We start from the raw sequence: 22,662 nt of genomic DNA, 5'->3' as shown, positions 1-22,662 counted from the left end.
AAATTAGCATGACATAAAAATTGTTTTACATACAGATCTATATGGAAGGGTCCATTTACCTAAGAGAAAATTGTCTGTACTTAAATAAATATTATCCCCAGTTCTGAAAGAAAGCGTGCTGGTCACCACCACAATCAGCAAAGGAGTAAAAAGAGTGCTTTTGAATAATAGGTATATACGAGAATGTCTTTTGTTGGAAGATTGTGACAAGGATGCATCTTTCTCCAACAGCTACTTCCACAGCTATTTAAAAACAAAAACAAAAAAAAAACTTCCTAATAGATCCAATTCCACCACTTTCCCATTCAAAAACTGTCAGTGGCTCCTTTCTGATAAGATAAAATACAGATTTCTTAGCCTGGAATTCAAGACCTCCCACTCTACTCTTCCAATTTTATTTCACACTTTTCCCCATCATTAACACTGTATTTCAGTCAAACTGCACTTCTAGGGGGCAGCTAAGTGGTGCAGTGAGTAAAGGACTGGCCCTGGAGTCAGGAAGCCCTGAGTTCAAATCAGGCCTCAGACACTCAACACTTAACTAGCTGTGTGACCTTGGGCAAGTCACTTAACCCCAATTGCCCTCCAAAAAGGAAAAAAAAAACAATCTTCACTTTTAGATATTCTCCAAACACAGAGGACCCCCGTGCTTCCACACATAGTCAAAATGGATTCATGCCTACATGAAGAGATTTTGTTCATCACTTTCTGCTGAAATCCTTTCTTTCCTTCAAGACCCAGTTCAGGTACCACCTTCTCATGAATTCTTCCATGACCTGCCAAACTAGGAGCTCTCTTCCTTCTACTAATCTCTAATGTCTATACAAATTTTACTTTCATTTGTATTGATTATTTATATTCATGCCTTATTCCCCTCACCTTCTATGCTCCTCTAAAATGACTATGTTTGATAAATGTTTGTTGAATGAATGAACAAATGAGGAGTCACTTGAGCTGAATTCTTAAGTGTGGGTTGGAATTAGGCATAATGGGAAAGGTGGGAAAGAGGAAGTCTTGTAGAGAGAGAAAATATATATTAGCACTGTATTAGCAAAGGAATAAAATCAACAAAGCTCAGGGTGTGCTCAGAAAAACCACTACTAAGACACATAAAAAGATGGACCAGTGATGGTATCATTAGATGTAAAGTGACTAGACTAGTCAAGAAAAGCTAATCATAATTCTGAAAAGAAAGAAAAGAAAAGCTAATCAAAGAAGCATATTCAAGAAGGGCATACAAAGCTAGCTTCAGAGTCAGGAAGACCAAGGTTCAGGAAGAAAGATTCACATATGATTTGCCCAGTATCACACACCTAGGAAGTGTCTGAGGCCAGATTCAAACTCTTCCTGACTTTAAGCCTGACATCTACCTGCTGTTCTAGCTAGCTGCCCAAGGAAGAGAGGTTAGGATGAAATATATACAAACTTCATTTTGCCCATAATTTAAAAGCTCTGACCTTCAAAATTTTCCCTAATAATAGAATGACTATGACATTTGCCATCACATTTTAAATTTAGTTGAGCAAGTCTATTATAGAATTGCTTTGCTCTGAGTCATTACAATTTTGTTTGTTAGAAACAAATGAGGCAAATCAGACTATCAGAGGGACAACATAGAAAACTCAATAAAATAATGCAATTCATTTGTAGGAACAAAGATCTAGAATATCAAGGGAAATAATGAAAAAAAAAAGGTAGGAACAAAAGAGATTGGCACTTCCAGACATCAAACTATATTAAAAAGCAGCAGGCATGAAAACCTTTTGGTATTGGTTTAAAAAAGTAGAGCATTCAATCAATGGAACAGTCCAGACAAGGGGGAATCAGAAGCAATGGAATTCAATAACAATGTTCATTAAATCCGAAAATATAAATTATTTAAGAAAGGGCTTCTTATTTGATTAAAAAAAACTGCTGGAAAATTGGAAAACAGTCTGGCAGAAATTAGGCTTAGACCAACATGTTTTACAATAAATTTTAAAAAGCTAATAACCTTAATATTAAAGACCATACCATAAAAGAATTAGGAGAGAAACAGATCCTAAACCTTTCATGGCTATACACAGAAGATGAATTCTTAACCACTGTGTGAGGGTAGAGGCAGTTACAAAAGATGATAATAGTTTGTTATGATTACACGAAATTGAAAAGCATCCACACAAACAAAACTAATGGGTCTAGGTCAATAAGGGAAGTGGTTAAATAGGAAAAAGGTCTTTGTAACAGATATCTCAGACAAGGGTTTGGTAGTCAAGACACATGCTTGTTGTCCTTTCTCAAAGAGGACCAAAATGACATCACTATGCTAGAGTCAAGTTTCAACGTGTCTGACTGTGGATGATCAGACCAATATGAGCTTGGAATGCTCTGCCACAGGTCAAGCACAAATAGTCCATGTGAACATTTAGGGTGGCTACTCTAAACTTGCGCATCCTGCATTTCCTTTGAGGTATTTCAATTCTGCTTTGCTCAGAGAGCACAGCACCTTCTCTGCCATGCTGAGCAGTCCTGTGTTACTGTCTCCCATGTCACACAATCAATACCAAAGTTCTTGGGAGAGACTTTGAGAGTGTCCTTGTACCTCTTCTTCTGACTACCATGTGAACACTTGCCTTGTGTGAGTTGTCCATAAAATAATCTTTTTGGCAAGTGTATGTTTTGCATTCCAACAATGTGGCCAGCCCATCAGAGGTACACTCTCTGAAGCAAAGTTTGAATGCCTGGCAGTGCAGTTCGAGAAAGGGCCTCAGTGTCTGGTACCTTATCCTGCCAGATGATCTTCAGAATCTTCCTAAGACAATTCAAATGGAAGCAATTCAGTTTCTTGGAGTAGCACTGGTAGACTGTCCAGGTGTCACAGGCATACAACAATGAGGTCAGCACAACAGCTCTGCAGACCTCAGTTTGGTAGTCAGTCTAATACCTCTTCTCTCCCATACCTTCCTTCAGAGACTCCCAAACACTGAGCTAGCTCTGACAACGCATATGTCAAACTCATTATCAATGTGTCCATCCCTGGAAAGTACACTGCCAAGGTAAGTGAACTTATCGACAGCATTCAAAACTTCTCCATTTGATATAACTGATGGTTCCAAGTATGAATGGTGTGGTAATGGGGCACCTGTGTTTTCTTGGTGTTAATTGTTAGCTCAAAATTAGCACAAGCGGCAGAGAAGTGATCCATACATACTGTGTTGCATCTCAGCTTCAGAGGCTGCATTGAGTGCATAATCACCTGCAAACAGGAAATCATGCACCAGCACTCCCTCCACTTTAGTCTTGGCTTGTAGCCTTTTCAAGTTGAAGAATTTACCACCAGTTCAGTAGGTGACCTTAATGCTGTGTTCATCCTCATTGAAAGAATTTGACAACATCACTGAAATCATACTAAAAAGCATGGGAGCAAGCACACAGCCTTGTTTCACTCCACTGGTGACTGGGAAGGCATGAAAGCGTTGTCCATTGTCTAGAACCTGGGCAAGCATGCCGTCATGAAATTGAAATACAATGATGATGAATTTCTCCAGGCAACCAAATTTTGACATAGTTTTCATAAGCCCTCAAAACTAACAGTATCAAAGGCCTTTGTCATATCTACAAACATGGTATATAAATACAGACATATAGATATATCCAAAAGTCATTCCCCAGGAGATATGAGGTCAAAGGATTTGAATAGTTCTCAAAAGAAGGCAAACTATTAACAAACATTGAAAGAACGCTCCAATCATTAATAACAAGAGAAATTAAAATCAAAACAATCATAATGTTTCACCTCATATCCAACAAATTGGAAAAGATGACAAAATACATGAGAAGAGTCAAAGTTGGAGGGGCTGTGGAAAGATAGGTACCCTAGTACATTGTTCGTTGAGTTGTGAATCAATATAATCATTCTGGAAAGCATTTTGGAATAATGCACATAAAGTGACTAAAATTTCCATATCCTTTGATGCAGAATTCCACTACTAGGCTTATACTCCAAGGTGGTTATTATTAACAAGAAATAACCCATCTACACCAAAATATTTGTAGCAACAATTTTTGTGCTGCTTTGAAAAAGAACTGGAAACAAAGTAGATGTACAAAGTAGCCATTGTGGAATGGCTAAATAAATAAATATAATACATAAATATACATAAAGTACATAAATATAATGCAATATGACAACATTATGAGAAATAATGAATATAAAGAACACAGAGAAGTATGGAAAGGTTCTGATATAAAGTGAATTTCTGCCCCCGCTCCAATCTCTTCTTTATACAGATGCCAAAGTGATTTCCTAAAGCAGACCTATTTCACCCAGTATGTTCCAGGGGCTTCCCATCACCTCTAGATTAAAATAAAAACGACATCACTTGTCATTTAGAGTTCTTCACAAGCCACACCCACCTAACTTTCCAGGCTTATTCCATATTAATTCTGCTCCCAAAACCCTATGGTTCTTTCAAAAAGGATTTTTTTGCTGCTGCATTACAATGCTAAATATCCCTTCTCCGGGCCTTTGCATAAACTATACTTCAATGCACTTACTCCTTACCTCCACCTTTCAATCCCTTGTGTAACCCTAGCTTTCATAACCTCTCCCACCCTGTAGATACTACTACAGTACTTTTGGATGAAGAAACTTGGGGACTGACAGCTAACTGAAATGGGCTAGAAAGAGTCTCTTTGATGCATTTAAGAATATATGGACCTAGCAGCTCTTCTTAAGAATAAGTTTACTAACTATGGAGAGGATGGGGAATAGATTCTTTGGAGAAGACATGCTAAGGAAAATTCCTGAGGGAAACTGAGTTTAGCTGCACTTCAGTTTGTTTGGTTTTTTTTGCCTTTTTTGGAGGGCAGTTGAGGTTAAGTAACTGCACTTTATTTTTTATAAGAATTGAACTAAGTTATATCTTATTATGTGGAAAAAATCAGTTAACTGATACTTTTGAGGTGAAGTAAGCAAAGGATTATTCTGACAGCATCTGAGTTATCTACATTCTGAAGAAAGCTGCTTTGTTGAACTGTGATGATATTCAAGTTGTTGGGAGGGAACAATGGGTATGAGGAATCCTAGTCAGTAACTTTTTTACCATGCTTTCCCAAAGAGTTTGGCACTAATTCATTAATGTGGGGGAAAATAGTAATGTTTTAAGTAATTTATGGAGTAATATGAGACTATACGCCTAGAATACCTTTGAACCCAATGGCAAAAAAAATTAATAACATAACAATATGTAGTAGCAGACTGAAAAAAACATGCGCGTTTGGCTTCTAAGAGGACCCTTCGGAAGTAGAGTTCACACCCTGCATCATGATATCCATCTTTATCCCCCATGAGATTGCTACTGTTGTACCTGGCCCCATTCTGGGTCCCCTCCCCCAACCAGGTCTCCTTCAAGGAAGTGAGCAAACTGCAAGGTTTGGCTCAGCCTAGGGAATCTTGGCAGGAGTGGGAGTTTCTAAAATGTGTGCTCACCAGTCACTGATTTTGGCCTCTGCAAGTTCCTGCTTATATAATACCTAACCATTGGCCATGTGGCATGCCTTTAAAAGCTGAGGCTTTGCCTGGGGACGGGGCTGTTGGATTTGGGGAGGGCCCCCAATCAGCCAACATGGCGCCAATAAAGGGTTCACTTCTAAATTGTTACTTGGGTCTTGCTCGTGTTCCAGGTACAACATTACATGTTGGGTTAGCATCACCCTCCTACACTTTTACCTTTTTTCCATATGTTTATATATGCCTACATATAAGCCTAATTTCTCTCCCATTAGAATGTAAACTTTTTGAGAGCAGGCAGTTTTGTTTTTGCCTTTGTATGACCATCACGTGGCATATAAGGTATTTGATAAATGTTTGGAGATTGAAAAACTTTGTAAGAAAAGGAGGAATTAAAAGAATTAAAAACAGCATCTATATTCAGTCATTTTTAGAATTTATAATGAACTGTTATTTATTAATATAGAGGGAATGAACATACTTGGAGGCGGTTAGGGGTGGTAGATGAGACACTGGTGCAGGGAACTCCTAATGAAAAACTCCCTCTACAAATGAAGGTCTGAACACACTTAGCAATTAATAGTCTTAGAGACTTGTTTCTGTCATACTAGCTTTTTGACCCTAGGTAAGCCACTTAACCTTAGCACTCCAAGAAAATCTCTAAGGGTAATATTGTGATGCATAAAAACAGCAAATATGAGGCGGAAAAGCAAATGCCGAAGGACCTATATGGAAGTCATGGAGAGGGAAATCAGTAAAACAAGAACCATATGAACAATGATTGTAATTATATAAGAAAAGAAGGAGAAAAAAAAGTGAACAGGGCCAAAAAAGGCAGAATTCTGACTAGACCTGAAAAGGGGATTCAGAACAAAAGTGTTTTTCTTCTGCTTATTTGTTGTTTTGGTTAAGGATGAGAGTTTGTCCTGTTTTGTTTGTTTGTCCTTTTTTGTTATTAAGTTTACAATAGAACACAATTTTAAATTTAACGTAACTGCCCACCAAGCAAACAGCAATGCCTTGTTATTCACTGTAAATTCCATCCAGCAAAGAGTATATGGATTAGCATACAATCTAAACACCTGTATTTTTTCCTGGAAAAAAATAACTATTAAAGGAGCTATTAACCTGTGAACTTTTTTTAATATTTTGGTAATTAGATAGCAATATATTTGGCTTCCTTTACAATCCTGCACATTTTGTTAAAAACATTCAGAGAGGGGCGGCCAGATGGCTCAGTGAGTAAGAGCACCGGCTCCAGTTTCGGGATGACCTGGGGATCAAATCCAGGCTCAGAGACTTAGCACCACACCCAGAAATAATTGGCCATGTAACCTTGAGCAAGTTACTTAACCCCAATTGCTTTAAAAAAAAAAAAACATTCAGAGAAGAAGTCCACAGGCTTCACCAAATTGGCAAAAGAATCCAAGATACAAAAAAAGATTAAGGACCTTGCTCTATTAAAACACTGTGAATTATCAGTTAGACCTAAAGTGATATAAACTTAAATAAAGCATTGTTCAAAGCAGAAGCTAAGCATACTCTAATCTTGTACTTACCCACACTAAAATGCAACTGTAATTAACAGAACTTTGGCTTTTCATAAACTACAGCAAAAATACCTTTTAAACACTGGTTGCTAACTTTGGCTATTGAAAACCTCTGACTCTTCTACCCCCAGCGATTATTCCATTTTCTCTGAATAGAGCTTGCAAATACCTATTTACAAGTTCTTTGCCCTTTAGACTGTCAGCCCTCTGAGGGCAGAGGCTAGATTTGCCTTCCTTGGTACCCTTACCATTTAACTCTGTTCTTGGCATTTTGTAAGCTTTTACTGAGATCTTGTTGACTAAATGACTACATAGTTTGACAATGTCTTTCATTCCACCAACTAAAGCCCACTCCAGTTTTCAGAGAGATTTTTTTTTATCAAAAAAAGTTTTTAAGGACCTGCTTGAAACTTCTAGAAAAGTGCTAATTTATCTACTTAGCACTCTAGCTTAACAGAAAATTCCTTTCTCTCCACAGTCTCAAAAAGTGGGCATTGCTTCTCTCCCGCATCTCTGATTGTGTATGTCCCTTCTCATCAAAACCAACTTCTACACAAAGCCTTTTCTTATTCCTACTCCCAGTTGCTAGAGACCTTTCCTCAAAAAAATGTTTTCATTTATTTCTATATAGATTTATAAATGTTTATTTTTGTATATACTTATAAAAGTACATGTTGTTTCCCCATATACAATGTAAGCTCCTTGAGGGAAGAGGCTGTTTCATTTTCATCTTTGTACCCCCAGAGCCTACTACAGTGTCTAGGATGTAACAGGCACTTAATTAATGTTCATTAAGTGATTCCCCATCAGAAGATAAAAGAAAGACCAAAATTAACCTCTCAGGTCCACATAAAAACTTCTCTATTGCCTCTAGGATAAAATAATAACTTTCATAGCATTTGAGAAATGAGACCAGTGTGCATTAAGCCTAAAAAGGTAGCTAGGAGTCTAACTATGACATCTTTAAAAGTCCATCAAATCCTAAAGTCAACTAGGATTCACTGGAACTTCTTGAATAGGGGAATAATATGATCAACCTGTGCTTTAGAACTATCATTTTGGCAGCTGTGAAGGATGGATTACAGAGGAGAGACTAGGAGAAAAGGATTCCAACAATGCTGCAAATGCTTCCGACCATGTTTAAAATATCTTTGGGATGCTTTTAATTATCCTCAAAGAATGTGGCACATCTTCAATAACCTCTAGTGGCGATCTATATCTATCCTTTTTAGGGTAAATACTCAAAAGTCATTCACAAAAGTCAGTAAAGATAATCAAGTTCAGTAATAACAGTTTGAGTGAAAGTTGAACCCCCCAAAAGTATAATTATACAGTTATAAAAGTACAATTAATACAGAGATCATTTTTCTGTGCCATATGCTGAATCTGAAAAAAAAAAACAATTCTCAAAAGGAGTTCCAAATGTATTTTGAGTAATGGAGCCACTAGAGCATCATTCCAATAAGGTAAACATTTTGGAAAATAGTCATTTCAAGTACGTTTGATTTTATTGGATTTTTTTTAAACTACATCCACCTGTCTCATTATTTTATAGGCACACTTTATATCCCTTATTTCTACCTAGAATTAAAGCTTAGATTTTGTTTAGAACTTGTTTTGCAACAAATCATTGAAAACTACATATAAACCTCTTTGGACTACTTTCACCCCTACAGCTTTAAAAGGATTCTCTCTTTTTCACTCTTTGAACATGCTTAAACATAATTGAACAGAATAGTTAAGGAGAAAAATACTATAATCTGGCAGGTGACCAATTAAACTGATACCTACAAGGATTAAACATTCTAAACTTATCACAAAGGGTATTTCAAATAAATGACAACTGTATTAGGATGAAAGCCAAGGACAAACACTACCCCTTTTGTCCTTGTTCACCTTGGCCTTTCTATACGCATCTATCTATATTCCTAAAAGAAAGCCTCCAAGTACCTTGATAACTACTTGCTATAGGATCACCATGTTCTTTAAGACTGTAGATTGAAATATCTACAAAATGAGGTGGCAATAAGAACACAGATATTTCCTTGAGTTCTTCTCCACATATCTTGTGGCTGGACCTGAATACATTCCACTCATACCTGTATAGCAGCTTTAAATAATTAGATGCTCCTAAAGTTTGGGTGTGCTAGAGTTCCATTTACTGCTCACTTAATTATAGGATCACAGGATTTGGGACTGAAATGGACCTCAAAGATCATTTAGTCCAATCCTTTCCTTATACAGATGAGGAAATGAACTCAATTCCATGTCTTTTGCTTCTAAACCTTTGACTAATAGAACCAGGATGGTGATGGACTTTGAGATAATACCATATAAAAATAAGTGGAAAAAAATGGGTATCTAGTCTGGAGAAGAGAAGACCTGGTGGTAAGGGGAAGGAGACACATGATAGCCCATAGAATATTTGAAGAGAGCTATCATAAAGAAAATAGACCAGACTTTTTGGTTCTAGAGGGGAGGACCAGGAACACTGGTAGAAGTTGAAATGAGACCAATTTAAGCTTGATGTCTAGGAAAACTTCCCAGCAATTAGTTATCTGTAAGAGGAATGAACTGGGAAGTAGTTGGTTACTCCCCACTGGATATTTTCAAGCAGAGTCTATATGGCCATTTTCATGCATATTGTAATGGGGATTCTATTTTCACATATAGGGTGGAGCAGGTGGGCCTCCCAATGATAAAATTGTGTGATTCTAATTCTGTAGCTAATAACAACCACTAGCATTTGTATAGTACTTTAAGGTTTTCAAAGCACTTTATCATTTATGATCTCAGGTTAGCCTTACTACTACCCCAGGAAGCAGCTGCCATTATTATCCCCATTTTACAAATGAAGAAATTGAGGCAGACAGAGATGAAATGATTTGCCAAGGTCACACAACTAGTAAGTTGATGTAAGTCAAATCTTGAGGCAGGATTTGACCTCATCTTCTTGTCTCTAGGTCCAAGACTCCATCCACTGAGTTACACATATGCCTTACCTACACCATCATGCTACACATCCTTTCTTCTGAACCTCTGCTGATTCTCTCATCAGCTAAAGCCATAGTGAACAAAACATCTTTACTATCTGTGCCCCCTTCCAAAAGATAACACCTATAAGCAGCACAAAATATCTACTGCATTAGGCAAACTCATTCAGGGGCATCATGATTCTGGAGCTGGCATGTTATTTTATTCTGGCTACCAAAAATAGAGGAATAGTTTTGCACATAGTAGGAGTTCAATAAATATTTGCTTAAAATAAATGAACAATGCATCAAAAAGATTTTGTTGCATCTATCTCATGATCACCATGTGTAACCCCCAAGAAAAAATTATGTTGCTGATGACTATCATATAGTTTTTTAAATTACTCTTTTTAGTGTTGGAGACTTACACCAAGATGTATTTGCTGGTATTAATTACAACATGCAGATAATTAAATACTCATAATAAAATACACTAGACAGCAAAATAAAGATTGCATTTTCCTTCTCAAAACTATTTTTAAAACATAAAGTTGGAGACAAGTAAAAAATACAGTAGGACAATAATACATAGTACAACAGTGTTAAAGAAATAATTCTCAGGTTGTATATAACACCAATAGCATTGCCTAAGTAATACTAGGGCTATTGGATTACTATTAACAATAACTTGAAATAATAACTTGGTATACAGATTAGATTATTATTAATAATATTTAAATAACTTTGTATATAAGTTAGATTACTATTAATAATAATATTAAATTGGCAACTTTGTATACAACAAATGACAGAATTGGCCCATGGTGTGTGGTTTGAATTGTTCTTTCTAGTAGAATTGGTGAGATATACTCATCTAGTCAAAGAATCACAGTATCTCAGAGTTGAAAGGGCTTTCAGATATCCTCATATCCAATCTGTGCCCCTATACATCCCTATACATCCCTAGGAAGTAATTATTCAGCCTCCACTTAAAGATCTCCTAATGAGAAGAAACCTACCATACATACCAAGGTAAGCCATGCTATTATTGAACCACTATAATTAGTAGAAAGTTTCCTTACATCATACAGAAATGTGCACAACTTTGCAACAATAACTCATTGTTCCTGGGTCTGTCCTACAGTCATGACAAATTGATTCCCTCTTCTAAGGGATTGCCCTTCAAATACTTGAAATTATCATGTCTTCCCAGAGATTTTTCTTCTTCAAGTTAAATATGTCCATTTCCTTAAGCCAATCCCAAGAGAGGATAGTCTCACTGTCTCACCACCATGCTAACCCTCTTTTGGAGGTTCTCCAGTCCAGTAATGCCCTTCCCAGAATGTGATCCCCAGAACTGAGAGTACTACTTCAGATGTGGTCTGACCAAGGCAGAGTACAGAGGGGCTAACAGCTCCCCAGTCCTGGACAAAGATCACATTCTGGCTACAGCTTTGCACTACTGATTCACACTTGGCTTGTGAGTCACTAAAGCCCACAAATCCTTTTCACAGTTATCTAGTCATGTCTCCCACATATTTAGGTTCAAAAACTCAGCTTCACAAGTATGGAATTTCCTATTTCTTTCTACTAAAATTCATCTGATTCATCACTTGAGATTCGACCTATCAAGATCTTGTGAGATATTCACTATAGTCAACGCATTAGTGAAGTCTCTAAACTTCATGTCATCTCTAGTCTCAACCTCCCACAGATTTTCATTAAGGATCTCTTGGTGAGACCAGTCCTATCCAATTGCTACTAGGTGTGCCTTTGGGGCCAAGAAAGATAAATCTATTCCTTCTTCTGAGGGACAAGTGGATTTCATAATTCCCCCTAATGTTGCTAAATTTAGTACACCATCTCTCCACTTTGTCCACCAAGAAAGCATAAAATTTTCTGGCAAATGCTTTGCTGAAATCTATTACAAACACGTACACACACATACATATACATATACATACATATTTATACAATACACCCATATATGTGTATATATGTTAGTGTATACAAACACAGAAACACAGAGCATATTTCTCTATGAGGCTTGCCTGCCAAGAAAGAAAATAAGACAGTTCATACTCTTTCCTAATCCTCTGTGTGGCTAATAGCACACATTTGTAAGAAAGCAGGCTGGAGTTCAGGTTACAGTCTGGGGCCCCAGAATAAAACAAAGCTAACTCCCTAAGGAAAAAAATTAAGACTTTTTCATAAAGAAAAACAAACAATTCACATACTTACTCACACAACAGGACACCATTTTCTAGAGATGCTCGAAAATCCTTGTTTTCAAAGTTTTTCTCTGTAACTGCCTAAAAGAAAGATTTCAGTGTTAACTTTATTTTATTCAGGGCTAGCAACAAGTTGAGTAAAAATGTCTCAGGATTGAATATTAGACTGTGTAATTTGCATCTAATACTGTACTTGGGAAGTTTTCAGTACCATCAATAAATGCTTTCCCAGGAGAAGAAATTAAGCTCTGTTCTCCATGCCAAGGTTAACTATTTCAGTATGAGCAACTACGCCTAGAGGAAACAAAAATTATCATCTTCTGCAATGTAGCCTTTTATTAAATACATAAAATGAGATGTTAAGTAGCTGTTAAAAAGTAGGGGTAGCAAGTTCCTAAGAGTGCATAGAGTGCAGGGCCTGGAGTCTTAAATATCGGAGGTGAAATCCAGCCTCAGATACTTGCCAGCTTTGTGACCCTGGGCAACTCATCTAACTTCTGCTTGCCCCAGTCTTCTCATCTGTAAAATCAGGGTATTATTAACCTTCACCTCTCAGGGGTGTTGTGAAAAATCAAATGAGATAATAATTACAAGGCACTTATCACAGTGCCTGCTACATGGAAGGTGCCATATAAATACTACCTATTATTATCTAAAAATTATATGTATATTACCAACTTTCCAAAGGCAATGCATATTTAACATGTCATGAATAACATTCCACTTCTTGGAAAACAAAACGCAGGAAGGGGATGGATTTCTCTCACAGTGGCGATCTTCAGTCCGAGGTTGTATTAGAAGATTCAGTGTCATGTTGAAAAGCTGTAGCTTACAAGTTCCCAATAAGTGCAGTGATACTCCTTATGCTTTTCTATTGATTCTGCTTGTATCACTCCTCAAAATAAATAGTCCATAAGCACTGAATGACTAAAACCATGATCTCTTTACTTAGTTATGAGAAGGGAGTAAGTTATTTTCCCATTAGTTGGTCCTCTTAATCAGGGCAAAAAGGTGTGGCAGGGGGTCCTGCTCTTTAAGGGTGAGCAATGCTTCCTTAAGTAGTTTGAAGCCCAGAACATGACCCACCTAGGATTCTTCCACACCTTCAGGGCTACTATCATGTTCCTCAGGATGACTACATACAAATAAGTTACATGAGCAACATACACTGGCTTCAATCTTTTCCCAGAGGAGTTGAACTCCTTTCCTTAGTTCTCACATGTAATTATCTAAATGACACCTTTTAGATTCTTGCCTTCCACCTTACTTCCACTACCACCAACATTATCATCTATTTAGATTACTGGAACAGACCCTAATAGTCATTTCTGCGTCTCCTACCACCACTTCCCACCCCTCAATTCCATCGTCTCCACTGTCAAACTAATCTTCAGTATACATAGACCTGATTGTCTCACCTCTCAAAAATATTTACTGACTTTCTATTGCCTATCAAATAAAATTCACAACCTCCATAATCTGGTACAAGCCTGCCTTTTCTCATACAATGTATTACAATTCAAACAGGATTATTTACTATTCCTTGACATACGACCTGGGATTTATCACCTCTGTCTTTTCCTTTGATTGTGCTGTTTCCTGTTTCTTAATGTTCGCCAGAGCAACCTTCACCCATTCAATCCTACCAATCCTTCAAAATCCAAAACAACTGTCACCAAACCCATGAAAAATTCAAAGTCCAAATGATCATCAGTGCTATTGTGCCACTGTGGGGTGGTGGAAATGTGGGAGGAAAGACAATGGAGAATGACAAAAAATGGAAATCCCTGTCAAAGTGATGTCAAAATCTCATGTAGACTGAATAAGTACAAAATTATTATTATATAACAAGGAAAGTTAGAGAACAAAGACTTCCAACTTGAATGCAGAGGTCACATAGAACCAATGATGAAGAGGCTTACTTACAAATATCTAGGTGTACTCCAGGTAAGACACATTAAGCATAAAGAAATCAAGGAGAAGACTGGGGCTACGTGTGTTAAGAGAATTACTAGATACTGAAATCGAAGCTTAATGGGAAGAACACATTTAAAGTATTAACACCTATGCAATGTCATTCATAATATGTACTTTTGGAATTTTAATATGACCATAAATGACCTAGAAATTACTCTAATAAAAATCTGTGTAATACTAACAAAACAAAGAGTATAATACTAACAAAACAAAACCCTAAGATAGTTATAAAAAGACTAATGCTTCCAAGTCAAAAAAAGGAAAAAGACAATAAAAATTCTTGAAACACATGATCAAGAGGTCAAAAACCTGAAATTCTTTTGAAATAAGGTGGCATCACCTCACTAAGCAATAATAAAAGCTGCTAACAAGTACATGTCATTGGATTTGTCAAACATAAGCAAAAGTGGGGCGGCTAGGTGGCGCAGTGAGTAGAGCGCCGGCCCTGGACCTTAACACACACACACACACACACACACACACACACACACACAACCTAGCCGTGTGACCTTGGGCAAGTTACTTAACCCAAAAGCAAAAAAAAAAAAATAAACAACCCATAAGCAAAAGTGGCTTACTTCCAGGAGATCCATGAAATAGCTAAATCCCCTTTACAGGGAGGGGATAGCCATATGAACCCACTTGATAGAGAAGCACTGAAAAGTTGAATCTTGAAAATTTATTTGTGAAAACAGAATGATTTATAAGAGCATTTCAAGACCAAGGCACTGCCACCAGAAACTATGCTAGAGTTATCCTTCAGGAGCCAAGATCACTAGATCAACATAGATTATGCAATGAAATGGTAGTGAATCTGCAGCATATCACTGCAGGCTATAAAAATTTGGCACCTACCAAATACTAGAGCAAGACATAACCCGGTGACTAGACTTGTACCTTATAAATTTACTGTCTTTCATGGCCTGGAAAATCCTCATTCTTATCAATACAAACATGAAAATACCTGGAAACTCAGCCAGCAAACTACTGGGCCTGGATTGTTATCACAGATCAAGCTTTTGCTCCTAATCCCCCATACATAATACTGATTCAGAAAAAAATTAAGAATGCCATTTTAATAGACGTTACCTAATCTATAAACTACATAAACGAAAAGCTCTGAAATTATAGATACCTTGTAAGGAGATCAAAATTACGTGGGAGCAGGATGAGACATATATCATCCCTATTCTCCTTCCTATAATAAGAATTATAAGGAGATGGTTTCAATTGAGCCTACAGAGGGTGAGCATAGATTCTAATATTTTTCCTCGTGCAAAAAGCAGTTACTTTATCCCTTTACACCAGTAAAACACTGAATACAAAAGAATAATAGCAGGATACAACTTCCCAAGGACTCTTACTGCCAGGACTCCATTGAAAAAGATGAGAACAAGATAACCATAAAAAGAACAAGATTATGATAATAAACAATAATAACAGAGAGATAGTATGTGGTAGTGGATGGAGAGCTGATGACAAAATCAGGGAGACCTTGGTTCAAATTCTGACTCTAACCCATTCTGGCTGTGTGACCATGAACAAGTCACTTAACCTTTCATCTAGGTATCTAAGACTTAAAGTTGACTAACAGGTGCTTATCTGCATGAGTAGAGCATTTTTCCTGACTAAAAGTTTCCTCTACCAGTGAAATTGCAGTTTCCAGGCCAAAAACAAAACAAAACAAAAAACTAACATTAGCATTTTAAAGTCTGTTTTACATACATTATATCATTTGAGCCATACAACAACTCTGTGAAGAAGATATTGCTGTGCAGTCACTTTTCAGTCATGTCCAACTCTTTGTGAGCCCATTCAGGGTTTTCTTGGCAAAGATACTAGAGTGTTCTCTAGCTCATCTTACAGATGAGGAAACTGAGGGAAACAGGGTTAAGTGACTTGTCCAGGGTCATACAGTTAGTATGCATCTGAGGCTACATTTGAACTCAGGAAGAGGAGTCTTTCTGATTCCAGGCCCAATGGTCTATCCACTATGCCATCTAACTGTCCTAAGTGATAGCTAGATAGCCAGATGGATAGCTAGATAGATGGATAGACAGATAGACAGACAGACAGACAGATAGAATGAAGACAATAATAATGCCTCATTTTACAGATGAAGAAATCAAGGCTATGAGAAGTTAAATGACCTATCTGTGATCATATAACTGGCAAGTATTAGATTTAGGATTTGATCTCAGACCTTCCTGCCTCCAAGTCTAGTATCCTGACTCTCCAGACTACTTTCCATCTCTTTCCCAATGGGTTTCTCATGCTGGGAGCTTCTCCGTTCCTAATGTTTCCTTAATCCTACCCATACGCCCCTCCCCAAGATCTCTATTTGAGGAAGTACCCATCCATGCCAGTTACTAAAATGACTCAGCCCCTGCCTCTCTATGTGTAACTTTTCCGCCTGATTGTCACCCCTTTCAGATCTGTAAGCCCTCTGAGGGCAAGGACTGGGGATTGCCTTTCTTTTTGTTGTTATCTGTATTCCCAGCACTTAGCACGGTGTTGCTTCACACATAGAATCACTTAATAAATCTAATCTAGTCTATTACCGCAGAGATCCTCTCCTGTAGTTATCTGAGATCCACTTAGTAATGATCTTTCCTCTTTAAGGAAAAAAAAGACCACATGCAAGTCCTTCATTGATGCCTTTCTTGAATGTACTTATTACCATGTAATATTTTATGTTATGGAACCTCTGCACATGTGTTATCTCCTAATTAAAATTAAAAGCTTAAAGATGGTAGAGATCAGGGTGGCTAGGTGGCACAGTGAATAGAGCACTAGCCCTGAAATCAGGAGGACCTGAGTTCAAATCCAGCCTCACACACTTAACACTTACTAGCCGTGTCACCTTGGGCAAGTAACTTAACCCCAATCGCCCTGCCTTCCCCCTCCAAAAAGCAAAAAAAAAAAAAAAAGATGGTAGAGATCATCTTATTATGCTTTATATGATGCTCAGCAGTTAGAGCAGTGGTCTGCACCCTGTGGGTATCTAATATACTTCCCTAATCACAAATGTTTCATGAATCACAATGAAAGCTGATCAAAGTTAGTAAAAGCACAATAAAACATATGTATCTAGAACTCTGTACTATATGAAGTGCACTCAGTTAACAAAAACTTTTGTAAAGAAGGAAAAAGAAAACTGATGTGTCCCACAAACTATAGCCACAAAGGGTGTCTTACAGGGTGTCCCAAGAGTTTAAGTTATTAAAACTTAAGCCTGCACTAAGACTTATGGGACACTGTATCATACGTTTTATAAATCTTCCCATTGCAAATGTTAGCTATGAAAAGTATTGGTGTTTAAAATTTTATAAACATTCAGGTATCCAGAAAAAGCCCCATAATAATTCATTCCCTGGGGGCTCCTAATTGCTTTAGTTTGCTTTACATTTTGGTGGTCCAGCTCCCCAATACCCTCAAGTACCCACAGGGAGAAATTTAACATGACAAGTTTTAACAACCACCTTCTCATTTTGAATGGTTTGCATATTATCACAAATCAAAACTAGAAAAGTCAAATAATCATATTTTTCTACCTTCTTTAAAAAAGGGTATAAGATTAGAGGAAAGAGGACTGGGTCTCTCTATCTTGCCCAGGCTGAAAGCATGGACCAGGTCCCAGTACTATTCAGCCTGGAAGCTTTGACCCACTCTATTTCCAGCCTGGGCCAATCCACCCCACCTTGGGCAGCCTGGTGGCTCCCCACTTTCAGGAAGTCACCATATTAGTGCCAGATTTAGTATGGACTCTCTATGGCCACTCAGCACTTCTGAGCTTACGCCATTCACCAGACTCAGCCTCCCCCAGTAGCAGAGATCAGAGGCATGTGTTACCATACTAGGCCATGCATTCTTCTTAAGAGAAGAGAAAAGTTACATTAAGAAATTATTTTTAAAGCTATAAATTTCAAAGTAAGACCAAAAGGGGCCTCAGTATAAATTCAGTAATATATGGAAAGCATTTTGCAAAATCTTACAGCCCAATTTATAAAAGAGCAATTACTAACATCCCTATTATCTTCTATTACTATATTTACAGTAATGAAATGACAGCAATGAAAATATTCATTTCATGACCCTAAAAGACCTCTGCATTAAAAAATTAAAATTTGTTAAGTATATATTTAGTGTTAAGAATATTTTATTATATCCTAACTCATTAAAACTGATAATTCATAAGTAGCTAATAAAAAAATTAACTTTTTATTGATCAGAATAGTCAATTAAGACTGCATTGATCAGTTCTGGATAGATGAAATTACTATACTAAATGATGAAGGCAATGATGATAATCAACTAGCATCTCTAAAATTGCATGAAAGATAAGAAAATATCTCATCTAATATCTAAAACATTGGAGAGGGAAATCTGCTAATACCATAGAACTCAACATCATCTCTAAGTAACGACTCACTGAAAACTAGAATAGATCAAACAGAAATTAACAATTTCACCAGACAGCAAGAAATATTGGAATAAAATTAAAAGATTGAAAAAAGTAGAAAATGTAAGGTAATTTCATAATCATTGGAATCCCTGAAAATCATGTGAAATAATTTTTTCTCAAAGCCTGAAAATTACATATTTCAAAAAATTATATATGAGAAATGTCCAGATCTACTAGAACCAGAGGACAAAATAAACCTGAAAGAATTGACTTATCCTTTAAGATACTCCAAACTCTGAAACCCTGAAAGAAATTTCAAAAGAAGTCCCAGGAATGCTGTGGCCAAAAATGCAGAGCTCCTACATAAAAAAACAAGCATCCAGAAAGAATCAATTCAAGAATCAAGGTATCAGAGTTAGGATCACACAAGACCTGGCAGTTTCTACTAAAAGTTTTAGGAGACCTAATGCAATCTTTCAAAAAACAGAAGATATAGGTTTATAACCAAGAATATCTTACACAGAAAAGCAGAGTATAATTGTAAGGTAGGGGAAGGAGTTGGGTGAGGCAGGGAGGGAATAGAAGACTTTGCAACATTTTTTGTAAAAAGAATAGAACTAATAATTTTGAAATTAAAACACAAGAGTCAAGAAAAATCTAGAAAATCAAATGTATTTGAATAACTGGAAGGAGCTAAATGTTGGTGCTAATTTGCTAACGAGTAGAAAAGAAACAAGCATCCTTAATGACATCAAGTGGCATTGAGGAAGTTAAATAATAAAAACACAAGCATATGGGGGAAAAAATGGAACACTGATTCACTGCTACTGGAGTTGTGAACTGATCCAAATATTCTGGAGAGCAATTTGGACCTATGCCCAAAGGGTAATCAAACTGTTCATCTCCTTTGATACAGCAATGCCACTACTAGGTCTGTATCCTAAAGAGATCATGCAAAAGGGAAAAGTACTCACATGTATAAAATATTTATAGTAAAATTTTTTATGGTGACAAAGATTTGGAAATTAAGGGGGTGCCCATCAATTTGGGAATGGTTGAATAAGTTGTATGAATGTAATGGAATACTATTGTTCTATAAGAAATGATGAGCAGATAGATTTCAGAAAAACCTGGACTTACATGAACTGAGTGAAGAAACAAGAGAAAGTTGTATACAGAAACAGCAATATTATATGATGATTAACTATGATAGACTTAGCACTTCTCAGCAATACAATGATCCAAGATAATTCCAAAAGACTCATAACAGAAAATGCTAACCACATCCAGAAAAAAAAAATAGGGAATCTGAATGCAGATCAAAGCATACTATTTTCACTTTTTTTGTTTTTTCTTTCTCGTTGTTTTTCTCTTTTGTTCTGATTGATTATTCTTTCATAACATGATTTAATGTAGAAATATGTTTAACATGATCGTTCATGTACAACCTATATCACATTGCTTGCTGTCTTGGGGAGGGGAGAGGGAACAGAAGGAGGGAGAAAAATTTGGAACTCAAAATTTTACAAAAATGAATATTGAAAACTATCTTTATGTGTAATTGGAAAAAAATAAAATATTATTTAGAAAAAAACCACAGTGGCTAAATTCTAAGAATTTTAAGAGCAAAAAAAAAATAACAGGAACACATCAATTTAAAAAGGAAGAATGAGGGGATATAACTTACTATTTCTCATAATTAGCATGTTAGAAGTATGTACAAAAATGGAAGAAAGGGTATGGAGGCAGAAAGTTCAATGGGGAAGAGAAAGAGGAGGAGAAAGAAGAAAGAAGAAAAGTTAGAGAAGAACAGATATAAGCAAAACAAACTTTCTGATTCTAAAAGGGGAATTAAAAGAAAAAAAGAAAAGAAAATAGAATCTAAGGAAATATCCATCAACAGGGAAATGGATAAGCAAATTTGTATATGAGCATAATGGAATATATTATTGTGCTACAAGAAAAAACAAAAAAGACATTTCTAGATATTAGGTTGTATAAACTGATACAGAGTGAAGAAGGCAGAGCAAGGAGAACAATTTATGCAAGGATAACAGCACTTTAAAGAAAAACTACTTTGAAAAGCTTAAGAATCAATGAAATGACCAACCATATCTCCAGAGGACATATGAAGTATATCACCTCCTGATAATAGAGGTAGGTGATAGACCAAAGGTGTAAAAAGAGACATACATTTTTGGGCATGGCCACTACGTGAACTTGTTATGCTCAACTCTGCTTATTTGTTAAAAGGATTTTTTTTTCTCAGTTCTTTAACTGGAAGAGGAAGGTGGGGCAGAAGAGGGATTAGCAATACTGATGATGATCCCCTTACCAAAAAAAGGTTCACTGAAACATTTTAAAAGCACAGAAGAAAACAAATAGATTGTTCACATGAAAGCACAGTCAAGCGGGACAATTTTGAAAATAGTATATGGAATTTATTATAAGCTTTTTTTTAAAAGTGGCATGAAATGAAAGATTCATGGTTTCCTGCAAACCTTTTTGTACTCCATTGCATATACAGAAATGCATTTTGTTGTTATTGTTGTTGCTTAAATTCAAATTTTAAGAGGGAAAAAATACTTATCTCTATGCTCCAAATAGTGGTATGCTATTTTAAGATTGTAGTAAGTGCTCAACTATTATTATGTAGAATGACCAGAGGGGAAGTTGTATCCAAACAGACTCATATGTCTTTGCCAAAAAGGACAACCTTTAATCAAGGAAATAAATTAGGCTATGACATCATGGAAGTATCTTCTATATCCAAATAATTTAACTGGATATACCCTTGTCTGTTCCAAATTATAGCTGAAGATGTAGATTATGGGTAATTCTTAAAAACACACGAAAGCTATGACATATATGAAGACAACTGCCCATCTTTTCAGTGGTTTCAAACATTGTGAGAGAGTTGTTAAAGTATTAGAAGTACAAACATATATATACTCATTTCAACTTAAATATGACTCAAATAGTCTTTCAATTGTTGGGAACCTTACTCATTAGCAAGTTATTCAAGGTGTGATGTATTTATGTAATGAGTCTAAGTGATTCATAGCAATTAAACATTAAAACTTCCCCCTTAAAGGTAAAGGTTTAAAAAAAAGTATCACCATGACAGAACACTGGCACTTTGCCTTTTCAAATATCAAGATTTTTCTCTCATCTTTTTAGGTTTTTGTGTCTGAGGTCAACAAAATATTTCTTCCTGCTAGTCTTGCCATGAGCCCACTAAACAGTCTAGTAGAAAGTGCAAGATTCTAATTCAGACTCCCCCTCTAGCTGAACAATTCTCTCACAAATCATTTTATTGCTCAGTTCCACCTATATATAATGAGGAAAAACAACACCTCCCCCACTTTCATCCCTGAAGAAAAATAGTGTGTGAAAACACTTAGAATAAGTGCAAGTAACTACAAGTACATTGTATTTTATTAAATTTCTTAGAACGCAGTCTGCTCAAAAGATCTCTCTCCGTGGCAGTAGGAGTAGGAATAGAAGCTGGGGAATTCAAGTTTCATAGACTGAGCTACGACCAGTCTACCAAAGCAAATCAAGGGTGGAGCTGTGGGTTTAGCTACCCTATTCTAAGCAAACACTACCACCAAACCTGTCTTACCACCTCCAGAGAATCACTGGCTGGCTGAAAAGCAAGCAAACAGCAGGTCTTTCTTTGAGGGGAAATCTGCTTTCAGCTGCTAGTACTGCTCTGACAAACAGGGAAAGAGAAATTGTCATTTTTGAGGTGAGAGAAAGAGAAAATAAAGGCCTCCAAGTTTTTGTTTGCTCTTCTGATGGATGCTTTTGTTCTCCTTTCAGTTTGGCCCAAGTTCCATTTAAGAACCTGTTGGCATATACTGCTCAATTGCATGAAGAGCAAGCCAGAGCCATAAAGGAATTTTTCTTAAACTCCCTTGGCCCCAACCCTCACTTAAGAGTTTACCACATAATCTACCAGACTTAAATCCCAAGCATGCTAAGAGCTCCTCAGAGACCACTTCATACCAAATGGGTGGGAAAATCAACAAAG

The 22,662-nt window shown here is 36.6% G+C and overlaps 1 protein-coding gene across 16 annotated transcripts in view; it reads right to left on the bottom strand.

Annotated features, from left to right (window-relative positions):
• Positions 1–22,662, bottom strand: part of LMO7 (LIM domain 7) — a 262,077-nt gene that overhangs the window by 163,178 nt on the left and 76,237 nt on the right. For 15 of the 16 annotated variants that reach the window (XM_069066814.1, XM_069066823.1, XM_069066813.1 and 12 more), the window contains one exon: positions 12,255–12,325. The exons of the other annotated variant lie outside the window; for it this stretch is intronic. In XM_069066814.1, coding sequence (XP_068922915.1) covers positions 12,255–12,325 — 71 coding nt within the window. The remainder of the gene's footprint in view (positions 1–12,254; positions 12,326–22,662) is intronic. 16 annotated transcript variants of the gene reach the window in all.

The sequence above is a fragment of the Petaurus breviceps genome, unplaced genomic scaffold, assembly GCF_028583685.1.
Source record: "Petaurus breviceps papuanus isolate PSGF00001 unplaced genomic scaffold, PetGlider_PUasm1.0 90730, whole genome shotgun sequence".
Lineage (NCBI taxonomy): Eukaryota > Metazoa > Chordata > Mammalia > Diprotodontia > Petauridae > Petaurus > Petaurus breviceps.
The sequence above is the reverse complement of the archived record's forward strand: the minus strand, read 5'-3'. Positions and strand labels throughout refer to the sequence as shown.